Source organism: Moschus berezovskii, chromosome 10 (assembly GCF_049115385.1).
Source record: "Moschus berezovskii isolate FMDL1 chromosome 10, NW_MosBer_1.0, whole genome shotgun sequence".
NCBI lineage: Eukaryota > Metazoa > Chordata > Mammalia > Artiodactyla > Moschidae > Moschus > Moschus berezovskii.
The window spans coordinates 98,910,683-98,927,640 of record NC_142469.1 but is presented as its reverse complement, the minus strand read 5'-3'; the positions used below and the strand labels follow the sequence as shown (position 1 = coordinate 98,927,640).

Below are 16,958 nucleotides of genomic sequence, written 5' to 3'. Positions count from 1 at the left end.
TCCGTCTGCCACTTTTATAGCGGACCTAATTGTCATCTTTTTCTTAATCAAACTCAGTATTACCTTCCTTCAGCATCTCAAGCTTTCAGACATTGTAAATAACTTCTTCCAAAATAATAGATCCTATTAGATCCTGGACAGAATTTGTTTAGAGATATCTTTTAGCTCATCAGATTTAACACATTGGTGCTCTCAGGGATTTTTTGTCCTAGAACAGGTGGCCACTGTAATGACGACCAAGTCACCATAGAGCTTTCTCTCCTCTTATAAAGCATATATATGTGTGTGTATATAAGACTTTCAATAGTATAAGACCCAGTTACTTTTAGGCTTTTATATTGGTGGTTATCATTGTCATCCAGAATCTTCAGGCTTTTTACCAGAGGTTTCTTAGGGTGGGTGTTAGAATATTTTTACTGGAAGGTTTATCTTTGTTTTAGTTACCTAGTTGAGAGTAATTGATGGTGTTTGGAGGTTATTATCAACTTTATCTTTTATTTAAAAGGATAAGATCCACATGTAGTTTACTAAAGCGCTTCCCAGGTGACTTAGTGGTGAAGAATCCACCTGCCAGTGCTGAAAACATGGGTTCAACTCCTGACTCAGGAATATCCCCTGGAGAAGAAAATGGCAACCCACTCCAGTATTCTTGCCTGGAAAATTCCATAGAGGAACCTGGTAGGCTGCAGTCCATGGGGTCACAAAGAGTCGGACACAACTGAGTGACTGAACACACATGTAGTTAACTAAAAGTACTTTCCCTCCAGGATTAAGGCCTTATGAAATTATTATTTGTAAAATAGCTAGCTATGTCTTTGATTTCCCCCCCCGCCGCCCCACTGAGGATGTTTGCTTTTTTGGAAAACTAAGCATACAGCCATTTTCTTTGCTTAGTTTTTATTGTGTTATAAATAATACATGTAGGTGATTTATTTGTAACCTAAGAAAATGGTTATCAAGGGAGAGAGAATGTACTATTATAAAGGAAACAAATGATTAAATTTTAGTTGTGAAAGAATATGCTACTTCTCTGAAGTAGTTTTACCATATTAGGGCAAATCGGTAAAGCCAGAGGAAAGCCAGAAAATATTTGACTGGTAGTTAACATTGAGCAAATCTTTAAGAATTCGTTTTCATAAGAAAGGGGAAGAGTTTTTAGATAGAATTGATAAAAAAAAATAACAGTACATGGCGGTCCTGCTAGCTAAACACAAGAAGATAAACTCTCAAGCACAACACAGACAGAATATGCTCAGTGCTAAAATAGAGATGCAGGCAGATTCCTGAAAGAGGGAAGTTAATTCTCTGTAGATGCTCAGAAGAAATTTACTAAAATTCAATCAAATTCTAAGAATTAGATTTGGAGAATTTCCTTTGATATAACAAGAAAGGCTTACTTACAACTATCTTCGGATTTTTCTGGTGAGAATCGGTTAACCCTTCTAATAATCAGTCTTTAACTTAATCAAGTTTTAATGACAGAACTTTCACTGCTATAAACCTATTACAACCTCAACCAGCTCACTCAACTCTTGCCAGACTCTAAAACACAATCTCTTAGGTTCTTAAAATTAGACTAATTTGTCTTTCTAATTTTTCTTACAACTTGTAGTAAACGGATTTTTAAGTTAGAATTTTTTATAATTTTGTATTTTTCTTTCACTGAGTTAATAACGTTAGTTTACCAATTAGAAGACAAAATCTCTTTTGCAGTAGACAGTTGAAAAATGCTTCCATGAGAACGTAAGATTAAGTCTCTCAAGCTGGCATCTGAAAACCCTGAGAATCCGTACGTTTCTGGGGTTGCACAGTAATTTTTTCAACCAGACTGCACATTGTAGTCGGTCTCCATATCCATGGCTCCACATTGGTAGACTTAGTCAACACCCAGATTAAAAAGAGAAAAAAAAGTTCCAGAACATTCCAAAAAGGAAAGCTTGAATTCGCCACTTATTGTCGTCTATTTACATACCATTTACTTTGTATTAGGTATTATAAGTAATCTGGAGATGAAGTATTTGGGAGGATGTATGTAGGATCTGTGCGAATGCTGTACCACATTGTATAAGGGACTTACTTGAGTGTCCTTTGATTTTGGAATCCATGGGGGTCCTAGAACCAGTGCCCCACAGATACTGAGAGACTGCCATACTCAAGTGTGAGAAATCCTGAGCCATTAGCTATTCCCTCAAAATTTTATGTCACCTTTTTTCTGTTATAAATTATGGTCGTGGATCTGCTGCTTTAACATCCTTTCCACATCACTGTCCTATACTCCAAGGTAGTAGAAAAGTCACTTAGACACAATCTGAGAATTGCAGCAGGCCCTTCTGATTGATGTGACAGAGACACTAGTGGAAGAGCTAGAAGTACTTTGAAGTCAGCTGGTCCTCCTGGAATTCCAGTGCTCCTAGTTTTGAGAACTTGGTCATGTTAATAGGCTGAGTTTTAATATATCAAATAGGGTAATAATGCCACCCTTGAAGTGTTGTTGGTGAGCAATAGAAATAATCAATATGCAGTGCCTAACAGGAGTATCTCACACAAGGAGACAGTTAAAGGTAGATCTTACTGTTACCAGTTCAGTCACTCAGTCATGTCCGACTCTTAGCAACCCCATGAGCTGCAGCACGCCAGGCCTCCCTGTCCATCACCATCTCCTAGAGCTTGCTCAAACTCGTGTCCGAGTCGGTGATGCCATCCAACCATCTCATCCTCCGTCGCCCCCTTCTGCTCCTGCCCTCAATCTTTCCCAGCATCAGAGTCTTTTTCCAGTGAGTCAGTTCTTTGCTTCAGGTGGCCAAAGTTTTGGAGTTTCAGCTTCAGCATCAGTCTTCCAATGAATGTTCAGGACTGATTTCCTTTAGGATGGACTGGCTTGATCTACTTGAAGTCCAAGGGACTGTTTAAGAGTCTTCTCCAGCACAGCAGTTCAAATGCATCAATTCTTTGGCACTCAGCTTTATAGTCCAACTGTCGCATCCATACATGACTACTGGAAAAACCTGAGCTTTGACTAGACGAACCTTTGTTGGCAGAGTAATGCCTCTGCTTTTTAATATGCTGTCTAGGTTGGTAATAGCTTTTCTTCCAAGGAGCAAGTGTCTTTTAATTTCATGGCTGCAGTCACCATCTGCAGTGATTTTGGAGTCCCCATAAATAAAGCCTGTCACTGTTTCCCCATCTGTTTGCCATGAAGTGATGGGACCGGATGCCATGATCTTAGTTTTCTGAATGTTGAATTTTAAGCCAACTTTTTTACTCTCCTCTTTCACTTTCATTAAGAGGCTTACTGTTATGGTTATAAACAATTATTTATGGACTAAGTTGTAATATCCTAATAAAGTAATGTGGATTATAACTTTTAAGACATATAATTTATGTCTTATTTTGTCTATTTAGAAGTATGGTATATGGAGCAAGTAATATCCTAACATAGTACAGACTGAAAGCATAAAATTGTGTCAGTACAATCTTAGATGAATTAAAGATGCTGCACCCCTGATATAAAGGTCAGCACTTTGGGGCATCCACACGTGACCTTTGAGAACAGCATCATTTTAGAGACTTTCAGCTGCACTTGCCCCCAGCTCTTGAGGCCTCAACCTCCGGTAAAACAAGCTTAGTCACTGGCTGGGCCCTCAGAAGATACAGGGGAGCACCTTGTTGTCCCACTGTCAGTCAACCTGGCTCCACCTCCTGGAGGCAGTGGCGCCCTGACCTTCCGTAGAGGCAGCCCCTGATCCGTGAGCCATTAGCATCCAGTACCCACAACAGCTGGGGAGCCGGGCTAGGGCTGTGGTGCCACCCACAGCTCTGGTTTCTGCCAGTAGACAAAGCTACCACATTCCTTACGTGGCCTTCTCTGACCTGATTACCTGGGAAGTTCAAAACTAAAGTTCATATATAATTGCTTTAACAACTGTAAACCAGGATTGTTTAATAGCATCCTATCTTCCTTTTCTTTGTGATTTTAGCCTGTCTTCTTTATTTTTTGGTTTTTGTATTTATTGGGGCAGCATTTTAAGTTGCTTCAAATGCTTTTTGGAAATGGATGAGTCTAAAAGAAAAATATATAAATTGAAAGTCAGTTTTATATTAGAAAAATACCAGAGTTGTCCTCCTTAAAAATCAGATAAAACAAGTGTTGAAGAGAAAAAAAAGTATTTACAATTATAATCCATTTTAATTGTGCTTAATTATAATTCACTTAGTTATGCTTTCATATGTACTCGAGTAAAATAAGCAATAAATATAAATCCAAGGAAGAAACAAAATTGCTTTTTTGCAGATGATACTTTTTATTTATAAAGCACAATGAAATAAACAAAATTATTGGAGGTAAACAGAAATATGCAGCAAGTTTTGCAAAATTACACACTATGATGGAAATCCTTGAAAGTCAATAGTTAGTATATTCTCAAGTCATATAGCTAAAAATATAGATGACATTTGCTTAGAAGATATTTTGACCACTCAAAAGGAATATATACATAAATGCATTCCTAATTCCCATGTGAAATCATGTCTTTATTTTAGCTCTTTGATGATGATACAGGAGAGAATGATCTACCAAATAAAATAGGTGTAAAATATTTTAGTCTGTACTTCATATGCACAATTCAAAATTATTTATTCACATAAAAGATAACTTCCCACTTTGAGTTATTAATGCATAATGAAGTAACCTTTCCCCCTTTACCATTATATTATGAACAATAACTAAGCTTAAATGAATAAATTATTAGAAACAGCCGTGTGCAGTGTTTCTTTTGCACATTGGAAAATCCAGTTTTTATTTTCTTTAAACATTTGAATTACATATAATCTAACTTTTAAAGCATCCTTTATTCTTTAAAACATTTTTATAAGCATTAACTAATTGAAGCAGCTCATTTGTAAAAACATTTTTAACATGAATCAAACTTGAGAAGAAAAAATGACAACTTAAAAGTAACTTTTAGCATTCAAATACTAATCAGTGTGATATTAAATGATAGGGGTAAATCAAAAATGCTAAGGTAAATGAACCTAATCTGGAGAGTCCTCTTGTTGGCAGCCAGAAGAGGGCAGTTCATAAGCATTTTAAACTCTTCTTGTTCTCACTTAGCTTATACATAATGCTTTAAAAGTCCTAGAGATTTCAGTTTGGGTTAAGTTTGATTTTGCTTTGCTGTGGTAGCATTTACCAGTTTCCTTTATTTCCATCTAATCTTTGAACACCATATTGTATGGAGATTATATTTCCTAAAATGTAAAAGATGCCCTCTTCTGGGAGGTCAGAGTGGATGGGGACTTGGGGTTTGAGCAACCTCTGAAACAAGTGGACATCTTCTCTGTGTAAGGTGCCATCATACAGTGGAGCTTGAAAACAGAAGTAAATTACTGTGGGGTTGTCAGGCAGAGATAGCAAAAGCAGATGATATCCTGAATTACACCAGGACAAGGTGCTTTTTATACTTGGCAATTTAGTTCTTTTATGAAGTCCAATTAAGTACTGGTTAGTAAGATGTAGCAACAGTTTATCTTTAAGAAGAAAAGGCTGTGAAATAATTGCCTTATTAATATAATCAGAACCTCTTTCTTTTATCAACCTTTAGATAAAACATGAAAATAATGTAAAACATATAATTGTACACGAAGTTTGGCATTTTGAAAAACTTCATTTTTAAAATATTTCACATTCCTTGTAGAGAAAGTTAAGCACAATTCTGGTATTTAAAATAAAGACAAAAGTCACAGCAGGCACCTAAAAATTCCATGCGCATCACACAGTTTTTCACACATAGTCCTTCAGGCTGTATGCCAAACTGTCCTCTGGCTGTGCGGTGGAGACAGGTGGCTGCTTGCAGGGGTGGAGCAAAGGTCCCGAATTCTTCTTTAGACAGGATGTGCAGAAGATCACGCCAGAGATCACCAGCAGCACGGCCGAAATGATTCCAAGGTAGACGGCTCCTCCAGGCTCATGTTTGTTGCTTTGTGGAACCGTCAAGTCCAGAAAGTTTGCTATGATCTCCTTTGTGTACCACACAGTCGGTATTAAACCAGAGGTCCCTGCAGACAGGAAACAAACTCCTCCAGCAAAACAGGCATGCCTCTTGGTTTCCGGGTCCCCTCCTAAGCGAGTGCATTCCATCCCCACTGTGGAAGCGCAGATGCCCACCACAGACAGGATGCAGGCCAGGATCATGGCGGCGCGCGCAGCCTGCTCGTGGCTGGGGAGGGTCAGGACGGAGTACTTCAGGGTGCAGCTGAACATCCCGGTGCTGTACCACGTGCAGTCCATCCACAGCCCTTCCAGCCGCTCGATGGCCGTGATGATGTTGGAGCCCACATCCATGTTCACCTTCCAGTTGGGCAGCAGCGTGGCCGCAAGAACTCCAGAGACCCCAGATAAGGCCAGGGCGAAAGCCAGGAGCTGGACACCCGCCGAGGCCATGACGTCGCTACGACCTCTGTCCTCCTAGAGAGCCCTGACGGCTCTCGGTCAGAATTGTAGCTATTTCTGCACAGTAGAAAACCAGGTAACAAAAGGCTGGGGAAAGAAGACAAGATCAGGACTGAAAGAAAGAACAAAGACTTCTGTGAGCAGTGAAAACCGAGAACACGCCTGATAGGCCTCCACAGGGGGCGAGGACACTGCTTCCCAGGAGAGACGCTCACACCAGGCCCCCGGGGCTGACGCTTCCTGAGTCAGGTGGTGCTTGGTACATGGAGTCAAGGAAGGAGATGTCCAGTTTGTTTCTTAAAAGTGTTTATTGGAGTATAATTCATTTATACCATGTTATAGCTTCTGCCATACAGCAAAGTGAATCAGTTATACGTATGTCCACTCTTTTTTGGATTCTATTCCCTATAAGTCATTACAGAGTATTGAGTAGCATTCCCTGTGCTATACAGTAGGTTCTTGGTAGTTATTTAATATGTAGTACTTTTATTTAAAGTTTAAACCCTGCTGAAGTTGTCTATAGGGTAGGCCTGTACCTTGTTAGGAGATTTAGGCATTGAATTCCAGCTGTAGGATAGGTGATAAAGGATTTTAATAGCATTACAGGTTTTAAAAACTTTATTTCTAATTAAAATACTCTATTGGTAATAAGGAAGAATAAACTCATATGTTAAAATTGATTTATAAATATATATTAGAAAAGTTTTCAGTATTTGAAAAATGATTATTTTAAAAATCTATTAAACACTCTCCATGCCATTCACATGGCCCAAGTGAATTGTTAAAGAAAGTAGTAGAAAGAATTCAAACTCACTAGCATGATATCTCTGATTTCCAATTTGCAAAGTCTTTACCTAAGGCATGCCATTGCTTCCCTTCAGGTATAAGTTACTCAAAACTGAAACAATTGAGCCAGTGTCTTTTGCTTTTAAGAAAGTGAGATCCTTTCTAGTGGAGACCAGAACCGTTCCCTGACCCAAATGAAGTCTGCTGCAAAGCCGGTTATTCTAAATGATTCAGAGGTAGTGACATAGGATCTTGAAAGTACAAAGTAGAAGTAACCACATCGTTTGTATTTGAGAAAGTAACAAAAATAATTCACACTTTTCTTTGCTCCCTCCCTCCCTTTCTTTTTATAAGAGGGAAAAGATAGTGCTTGCTGTGTTTTAATCTGACAATATTTACTGCCTTCTTTGAGGAAAATATAATAGTTTCTGAAATACAACAAAACTGACTTTTGTGCATTTCCAAATTAATTTATAAATGATGTATTAGAATGGCTCTACCATGATTCGTGTCTGTTTCACACAAGGCAGTATGAGCTCTGAATCTAATAAAATACCTGGGTCAAATCTTGGCTTTCCAGAACCCCCGTTTGTCTCATATCCTCTTCTGGAAAGTGGGAGGATTATAGTGTCTGTATCATGGAGGTAAATACAGTAGTGAAGTTATCTAACCCGTGGAAGGTACTCAGTAAATTATAACTAACATTGTTATTAGTATTTTTATGTCATATGACAGTTGATATTTAATGTCATTTGGGTGTTTTTTTTCCTCTTCCTTCCTTAGGCCGATTTCATTCATTTTCATAGGCTCTTAGAGCTGAAGGAAACCAAAGCTCTATAATCTTGGCCATCACCATTGTTTCAGATTAGGATACTTAGGTGGTAGATCGCCTCAGCAGTAGATCGGCAGTGCCCGCTTCCCGCTTCTGCCCCTCTCAGCATCCTGAGTATCCCCCTCTACCTACCACAGTAATTCCTGGCAAAAATCCTCGTGTGTGCTTCCTGTGGGAAACAGGGACAGTGCTGCTACATTTGGAGGCAAAAACCGCTGTTAATGGCCAACTTCCCTTACTCCCTTTCTCACCAAGAGAAAAAGAGACTCCAGAGGGAATTAAGGCAAATGAGCAAATGGCTTAGCTTCACAGACTCACTGAGGTCCATCATATCTGGCTTTTGTGAAATATCTACAGTAATGCGACTGCATGCCTGTGTTACTTTGAATATAGTTGTATAGTTCAGTATAGTTATAAAAACATTGATTCCCCAAGAGGTTAAATCCTGGGCTGTCTGAATTCAATTGTTCTATTTTTGTTCATAATCTTAAAATGTAACTTCTACAGTTTCAGGAGATTTCTCTGAGATTTTTTAATTCTTAGAGTCAGTAGCATCAGAGTACTTCAGCTTTGCCTGCCATCCTACAGTTCATTCTTTGTTTTCCAAATTTCTTTTCATATCTGAGACCAAAATAAAAGTTAAGGTTTCTAGAAAAAAAAATAAAGCACATGTTTGTAGTTTCATAACAGCTGTTACAAGGTTTGAGTTTTAACATTTCAGACTCTAGCCAGCTCACTCAATTGCTGCCTTCTCAGACCACTCTTAGCTTAAGGGATTCTTCAAGAGTGAGACTGCTGTTAGCATTCCCTTTGAGCATCTCATTTCTTTTTTCCACTTTGGTTGAGTAGCCTTTATGTGTTGATCAGTCTGTGCTCAGCGTCCCAGTTACAGCTCTCTTCTTCCCATTAACCAATACATTTTATAAATTACAGTGTGACTTGCAGACAGCCTGTTCATCTAAATTAACAAGTGCTGGCAGTGATGAATTACAGACGGCCAGGATCAGTGCGAACAATATGACATTGCATTAAGTTAGCACAGTGCTTGCTTACTAGTGAATGTTCGACTCCTAAGTGCTTTCCTCTGCATAAAAAACTTAGAATTCATTCTCCAAAATGAAGGTCACTCTTTTCCTTTCATAAAAATATACTGGCATCTTAGCTATTGCTATGAAATCTTTTTTTTTCTCTCTCTGTCTCCAGCCATAAGCATGGTACAGTTTGTGGCCTGTTCTCTCAGATTTCTCTCTCATAGAGAATAAAGGCATACTTTGTTTCAGTGGTTGTGGTGGTGAAATACTGTGAAAGTAGGCAAAAGCAGAGAGGTCACATGTAAACACTTAGTTCTAAATAGCACTCTAATGCTTCCAAAATCTGCTGCATATAGAACAGAACCTATAATGTTAAATTTATGAGCTATTTCCCAAAGAAATTCTGAACTGGATTTCGTGAAAATGTAAAGTCAGTTTTCCAGACAAGATTTATTTATATCAAATCTAGCATTTAAAAACAGCTTTACAACTTATAATTCAAACCAAGTTATACTTGAAGGTCTATATTTAGATCCCCAGGCATTATGGAAGCTTCTCATTTTCCATACCTTTTGTCAGTAGCCTTCAGTATCTTAACTCTCTTCTGTCAGTAGTCTTCAGTTGAACCCCAATAAGGTCTGATAAAGAGACACCACATACATGAGGCTCAATTCACAGCTTCTGAATATTAATGATAAAACTCCACCAAGTTAACTTGCAAATAACAACGAGCAACACAGAAATCTGAGAGGGGAAAACTGCTGATGGTGCTAGAAGATAAATACCAGGTTCTCCATCTCATTTTTTGAGCTGTGGGAGAATTAAGACAAGAGAGGCGGGGAAGGGAGGGAGTTGTTGTTACAACAGGATTTGTCGAAACCTGAAAGCTGAAAATGCTCTTGTGTCACAATATACAGAGGAGGAATTATTTGGGCGCTCACAGACTTTCTTTTCTTTTAATATTATGTTTTAGTCCACAGTTATAATTTATTTTTGAATTTTTATCTATGTTGGAAGATACAGTTTATTACTGTATGTCCCCAATTAAAGAATGGTATGAAATATTTTTAACTAGATTGTGCTTTGCAAATGATAGTTAAGTGAGACTTTCTTTTTTATTCTGGTGCTTCTGACTTGTGTGAAATCAAGATTCAAAAAATTGGTAGCTTTCAGACTAAACGTTCAAAAGACAGGTTTAAATATATATATTTTGATAAAAGTAAAAAGAAAACCCAGTACCAGCTGATGACTAGAATCTGGTCAGTAAACCTCCAAGTGTTTTTTCAGGAGGGGTGAGGGGTGGGTATCCTGAATTTTCTTCTGTTAGCCTTAATACTGAGAAAGATTTCTAAAGTATAACTTAATAAAGAGATTTCAGAAAATGTTGTAAAGAAATTACATTGAAATAATGTGATGAAACATTTTAGATGAAACCAGAAGCAAACATTGAGGTGCTAGACCATGAATAATGGTACACACATATTTCATCTTCATCTACTTTGGGTTCTCATTTTTTTCTACCTCAGTAATTTTAATTCTACAAGCTGTGCGTTTACAACCATTATGAGATGGAAGATAATTTTACGTGTGGTTGGATGTTTAAATTTTTACTACTGCTAATAGCCATGTTAAATGTTATTCATTTCTTTAAAATCAGTGACTAATAAAAATGCATGTTTCAGTTATCTGGATAGTTCTAAGATTTTTGTTGGTTGGTTTTAATCTTCTCTAAGTCTGGCATTTAGCAGGATACATATTGTTTTCTCCTATTTGAAGTTGAATGTGTATGCGTTTGTTTTTTAGCCACAGTGTTGTAATCTGATATACAGACTTCGCTTCTTCTTTTATCTCATGGAGCTATGTAGGCAGTTCTTTGTATGAGCGCTGGATGGAGTAGAGCGGAGTTTCGGGCACTGACGCTAACAGCATTGCTGTCAGAGCTGCATGGGGAGCCGCCAGGTGCCGTCAGGGTCTCGGCTTGTTCCGCTCCTCGTGCGCTGGCTGTGCGCACTCACCTGTGCTGAGGCTGACCTGGCCGGTGGGGCGGGGGCCGGGGACTGCTCCCCACTCTGGCTGCCGGCAGAACACAGCCTCCTGAGGGCGAATGGCTTCAGCATGCTTTAATGTACGTTTTGGGGGTTTTTTTTGTTTTTTTTTTTTAAAGTAATTTAGTTAGTTTTGGCCGCAGTGGGTCTTTGTTGCTGAGCCTGGGCTTTCTTCAGTTGTGGCAGGTGGCGGCTACTCTTCATCACAGCGCTCGGGCGTCTCATCGCGGTGGCTTCTCTTGTTGTGGAGCACAGGGGCTCTAGGGGCACGCAGGCTTCAGTAGACGTGGGTTTAGTGGCACTTGGGCTTAGTTGCTGCACAGCACATGGGATCTTCCCGGGCCAGGGATCAGACCTGTGTCCCCTTCACTTCCCGGCAGATTCTTAACCACTGGACCACAAGGGAAGTCCCTGTACATTAGTTTTTTCAAGAACTTTTTGATTTTTTTTTTCTGTCTTGATGAGTACACTTATCCTATAATGTATTAACTGCGTGTTCTCCCACCCCCAGCCACACCTCAGTATCTTGGGATCTTAGTTCCACCCTAGCCAGTGGTCAAAACCCCACCCCCTGCATTGAAAGAAAGCACAGAATCTTAACCACTGGACCACCAGGGAAGTCCCTTAACCACCTGTTTTTAAAAGGCAAACGTCTGAAATGTAAAGAACTTTCATTAACTATAGACCTTTAACACAAGGCAGAATTTCTTACATAAAGAAGGAGCCAGAGGGACTTCCCTGGTGGTCCAGAGGTTAGGATTTGGTGCTTTCACAGACATGGCCCAGGCCGGTTCGATCCCTGGTGGGGGGACTAAGATCCCACAAGCCACACAGTGAGGCCCATGGGAAAGGAAGTAGAAAGTAAAAGTGCATAGAGAAATGTAATTCATTGACATAATTATCCTCTGCCAATGTAGAGAGTACAGAGAAATCTTTTTAAGTCCAGAGGCTTCTCCAGGTAAACCTTATCTTTGTTCATCTTAGTACGTCTCTCTTCCCAGCCCTTCCCCACTGAACACCCAAGTTTTGTATATCCAGCTGGCGATGTGACTCAATGATAGATGTCTCAGACCTGTCAGGGACAGGACTGAACCCCTGATCTTCCCCGCAGCGATTCTCCCCAGTTTCCCAGCAAATGCATCCCTGGATCTTAAAAGCATCCTTTGTTTCAATACCCAATATCCATTCAATCAACAAATTATTTTGTTCCAAAACTTGAAAATAAATCAAGAAACCTACCACCTCTGGGCCCCTGTCCTGCTTACTCTGGCTTCAGACTTCTAGAATGTAAACCTCACAAGGGCAAGGATTTCCTGCTGTCTTGTTAATTGCCAGTTCTGTGCCAGGAATGGTGCCTGGCTTATCTTCAAGGTGCGATAGATAGTTGTTGAATGAGTTCAGAAACTGATTTTGAGTATATAAAATAACAATAATACATTACCTTTACACGATTAAAAGTGTAATTTTTAAATGAGACTGTCATTAATAAATTTTGCAACTCTTTAGTACTGAGGCAATACGGTGTTTATTTAATTTTTTTTATATTTGGCTGCACTGAGCCTTTGTTGCTACATGGGCTTTCTCTAGTTTCAGCGAGCGGGGGGCTTCTCGTTGAGTTGGCTTCTCTTGATGTGGAGCACAGGCTTTACGTGCGTGAGTTTCAGTAGTTGTGGCACACAAGCCCACTTGATCAGCAGCTTGTGGAATTTTCCCGGACCAGGGATCAAACCCATGTCCCCTGGATTGGCAGGCAGGCTCCCATCCACTGTACCACCAGAGAAGTCCTGGTATTTAATTCTTAAACCAAGTCTGTGAGATAGAAGAAATCGTCTCAGTTTTAGAGGTGAGAAAACTAAGTTCCTGAGAAGTTACATAAGGTCCATAAAATGAGTAAGTAGCAGGAATGTGGGATTCAAGCCCGGAATACTGTGATTTTTGAAGCTCTGTACACATAGCCCTGCCCTGTCCCATTTAGAACAGAATGTGTTTTCAAGTCTCATTATAATATGAGTCGCTCCTTTCTGTGGTGGTCTGGATTAAGCTCTGGAAACAAATGAACCCTGACACTTCTGTAGCCTGAAATATAAACATTTGCTTCTCACTCATGCCAAGTCCACAAGTGACTCTGCAGAGTAGCTGGCTGGTGACTCAGCAGTCCCAACTGTTTTCTTTAAAATGTTTTCATTTATCTGTTTTTAAGAAAAAATGACATGTGATTCCCTTGGTGTATTTTTCTCAGTGACAGCATTGTGGATATTCAGACAAGCTTTTGTTTAAAGAATCAGTAGTTTAACTGAATGTTGGAGAAGAAATAGCGATACCAAGCCTTTGTGGGAGGTGGTTCTCCAGAGCCGCGTCTCTCACTGCTGCCCACACAAGAGCATCATCCCGCTTTAGAAAAGCCTTGGGGCCCAGGCCCCGCCCTGGGGCCTTCAGTTCTGTGTCAGGGATGATGCCCAGTCTGTATGTGTTTAAAATACTGCCTACTTAATTCCAGTGGAAAGTTGAGGTTCTGATTTTTTTGTGTGTATTTTCTCATTTCTCTTCAACCTTAAAAAATAATTTAAGTTTAGGTTAAGATCAAGATAGTTGACCTGTTCCAGACCCACAAATTTAAAGTGACTGACTTAATCCTAAAAGAATGTTTCTCTTCTTGACTCCATCATGGAATATTAACAGTATCAGCTATGAGCACAATCAGTGCTTTATTTTTCTCCACCTTTACAGTCATTTTATTTAAAATAATGCTTTAGACTGCCCTGAACACGTGATCCTTTAGAATTGGTGGTTTGTAGACAAGTCGATTACAGTGAGGACTGTGTTTAAATGAAGATGACTGTTCTCTAGTTACCGTGTGCTCCCGAATGTCTGATGAGGCCACGCGGCTCTGTGCGACTCAGACACGTGTTTCTGATGTGGCTTACACGGCCATATTTCTATTATTTACTGCCTCATTTTCCAACATTTCGTTGCTCCTTTCCAATGTCTTCATGTGGAAGGATCTTGAGAATTTGCTTTCTGTGTCTTTATCACATTATTTTAGAATATGAAGACAGTCTCTGGGTTTTGCAGTGACGCCTGGAGATCACCCTGTGAGTATCTGTTGTTCGCTTTGTGTGTTACTTTGAAAACCAGGACATTTTTCTGGAGACTCCTCACGTGCTGGTGCTGTCTCGGGTTGTGGCCTGAGCGCCCCTCGTCTCGGCCTGGCTCTCGGCTCACCGCCCCTCCTCCTCCCCGCTTTGCCTGCCTGCCTTGTGCTTCCTCTCTGCCCCCTGGGTCCCCTGCGTTTCAGTCCTGGCCCACGCTCTGCCATCCTGCGTGGGTTCGTGTGGACTTAGTGATGTTGCCAAACTAGAGAGCTTACATGTTTCCATCATTTCTCTTTATTTGTTATATCTCTGGTTACATACATAGGAGGTCCCCCAAACTCCGTGAGTTAAACTAGTAAAATCAGCATGTGAAGGTATGGAAGATCTGGTAGCTATGGAATTCGTCTTTACAAAGACAGACTGTCTTTCAAGTCAGAAACAGGAAGAGCAGCACAGCGTGAACACAGTTAGAGGGCACCTCCGTAAGGAGAGCGGGTCTGGGTGCTGAGAGCACACGGACCGGGAGAAGCCGGTGCCCTGCACCTTGTGCCCAGGAGTGGCGGGGCCCTCAGGCTGAGCACCAGTGACCATGGCAGCAGCATCCGCGTGAGCGTGTTCCTGTTCCGTGCCTCTGCAAGCCTTCGCAGCGTAAGAGCTTGCACCTGAGGTAGTTTTCTTAGGAAGAGACTGTACTGACGAGTCAACTTGCATGTCTCTTTGACAGTTGTGAATCATTATGAATTAGTAGATTTGCATCCATGTTCATTTATCTGTCTTCTCAGTATAGTAATAGTAATATTTATAGCAGCAGCAGTTACTGACTACCTGGTGAGTTTGTATAGATTGAAGTCACCCCCAAGGAGCTGACCGATTCAGAGGTGCTGGAGTTTCTCTGGAGCCATGAAACGAAACCAGAGGTCAGGCCCTGGCCGCAGCCCCCTCAGTCCCTAGAGGGACCTCCTCAGTCCCCAGGGCCTCCAGGGGATGTTACACAAACACTAAAGTCATGGTTTGTGGAAAAGGTTGTGGTTTTAGAAAGGTGTTTTCCCTGTGATCATTCAGTACCTCCAAGTTAACAGAATTTCCTAATCCAGTATTTGTGCATTCTTGTTCCTCTTATATTTAAAATTAAGTGTTCACCTCCCCAAAACTGTTCCCTTCCTTGGGACCAAGAAACCCTCATATGTCTTGTTGTTGCTAGTAGGCCTAATTTACATACATACATGTATTTACATAATATACACAGTAAAAAGCCCTCTCCCTCCTCTGCCCTGACTTTGGGGGCCTCTCAGGCTTATTTCTTATCGTGCCCTCAGCTCACTCACTTTTCTTACATGCTTATGCTCCAAGCGTAAACACTGTGACTGTTTAAAATCTATTCTTTTTGTATCATTCTAAGAAGGAAAAGAGGAAAAACAGGCATTCTCCAAGCTGCGTAACTATAATATCACAGGCAGTAGTGACTGTGACCGCTACCCTTCTTGGGGGAAGGTGCAGCCGCAGGGCCCAGGACGTCCTGACAGAGACATGGGCATGGGCACCCTGAGGGAGCGAGCCAGCACTAGTTAGGGAGAAACCAGGCATCCCCAGGGTGCTCACCCGACTCTCGTTTCACCCGACGCCAAACGTGACTCTCCTGCCTCAGGATCTCTGGACCCTTCAGGCCGTCTACACGCACCCGTCTGAGGCAGTCCTGCCTTGAAGGCTGAGCCCTTCTGTTGCTTCTGGAGTCGATTATTCCCTGTAGTCGTCCTTTGTTCGCGTCATTCCTTGTCATCTCCCGGCTGTGGTCGTGTCTTGGCTGAGTGAACCGTAACTTCCTCAGTGGTTTTCCTCTCCAGTGGCTTATCCTTTAATGGTCCTGAACACCACGGGAGCTGTTGAAGACCTTTTCTTAGATAATGGCCAGTATTGTTTCTGTACCCTTCTGTGGGGTAGTTATTGAGCTCTCTGACATGTTACGATCATCTCAAAGTCAGAAACAGGGCTGTACAGTCTTCAGTGTTCCCTGGACCGTGTTGACTCAGGATCTGAGCTGGCAATATCTGAGATTTCACAGCTTCTTACCCCAGTTCTCCCACGAGGCCAAAGTGTTGCTCTGAGCTCATAACCAGTCACGTCCTAGACACCCTGGCCGGGGAAGTGGGACACCCGCCTCCAGCCTGCTCATGTTGAGAAGCAGAACCTCCACTTTGTGCAGCACTGACCTTACAGTGGGTTGGAGAGGCAAATATTTAAAGTTGTAAATGCTCTAATTTGAAATTTTAGTAGGTCATTTTAGTATACTGATCAGCTGAGTTTGGAAAGGGACTGGCAACATTTAAACCAGAATTTTTAACTGCACATAGTGCCCATATACTGACTTCTTTTTTGGAATCAAACCCATTAACAGACTTAAAACTCAGGCAAGGAAATTTAATGGTTGTAATTTTAAATAAGCATTCATTTATAAGTAAAAATCATTTTTTAATCTATTACCATAGTTACCAAGTAGCTTTCCTGTGGTTCTACAGAAAATGGGCGCCATCCTACAGTGTGATTCTAAGAAGTGTGTTTGGAGGCAGGTGTAGAAAAGAGGGTGGTGTAGGTCTCCCAGAGAAGCAGGACACGTTACTGGAAGAGCATTTTTGCCTGAGTTTTCTGTGATCCTCTGCTAAATAGTGACTGTGTTTGATTGTATGTGGAAATTTCCTTTTATCTGAAACATACTATTAGCCAACTTAG

At 40.8% G+C, this 16,958-nt stretch overlaps 2 protein-coding genes across 4 annotated transcripts in view; one reads left to right on the top strand and one right to left on the bottom strand.

The window, feature by feature from the left end:
- TFB1M (transcription factor B1, mitochondrial) overlaps positions 1-16,958 on the top strand; it is a 61,468-nt gene that overhangs the window by 38,953 nt on the left and 5,557 nt on the right.
- Positions 5,780-16,278, bottom strand: CLDN20 (claudin 20). 3 transcript variants are annotated; one of them, XM_088840855.1, is made up of 3 exons: positions 15,834-16,278; positions 9,667-9,735; positions 5,780-6,535 (listed from the first exon to the last, which is right to left on the bottom strand). In XM_088840855.1, exon 3 carries the CDS (start codon positions 6,437-6,439, stop codon positions 5,780-5,782), a length of 660 nt encoding a protein of 219 aa, XP_088696981.1. In that variant the 5' UTR covers positions 6,440-6,535; positions 9,667-9,735; positions 15,834-16,278. The 3 variants fall into 3 exon arrangements, 2 of the variants coding, with proteins under 2 accessions (XP_088696981.1, XP_088696982.1); XM_088840856.1 differs by having other exon boundaries at positions 15,850-16,278; XR_016038462.1 differs by lacking the exons at positions 5,780-6,535; positions 9,667-9,735 and adding an exon at positions 12,748-12,951.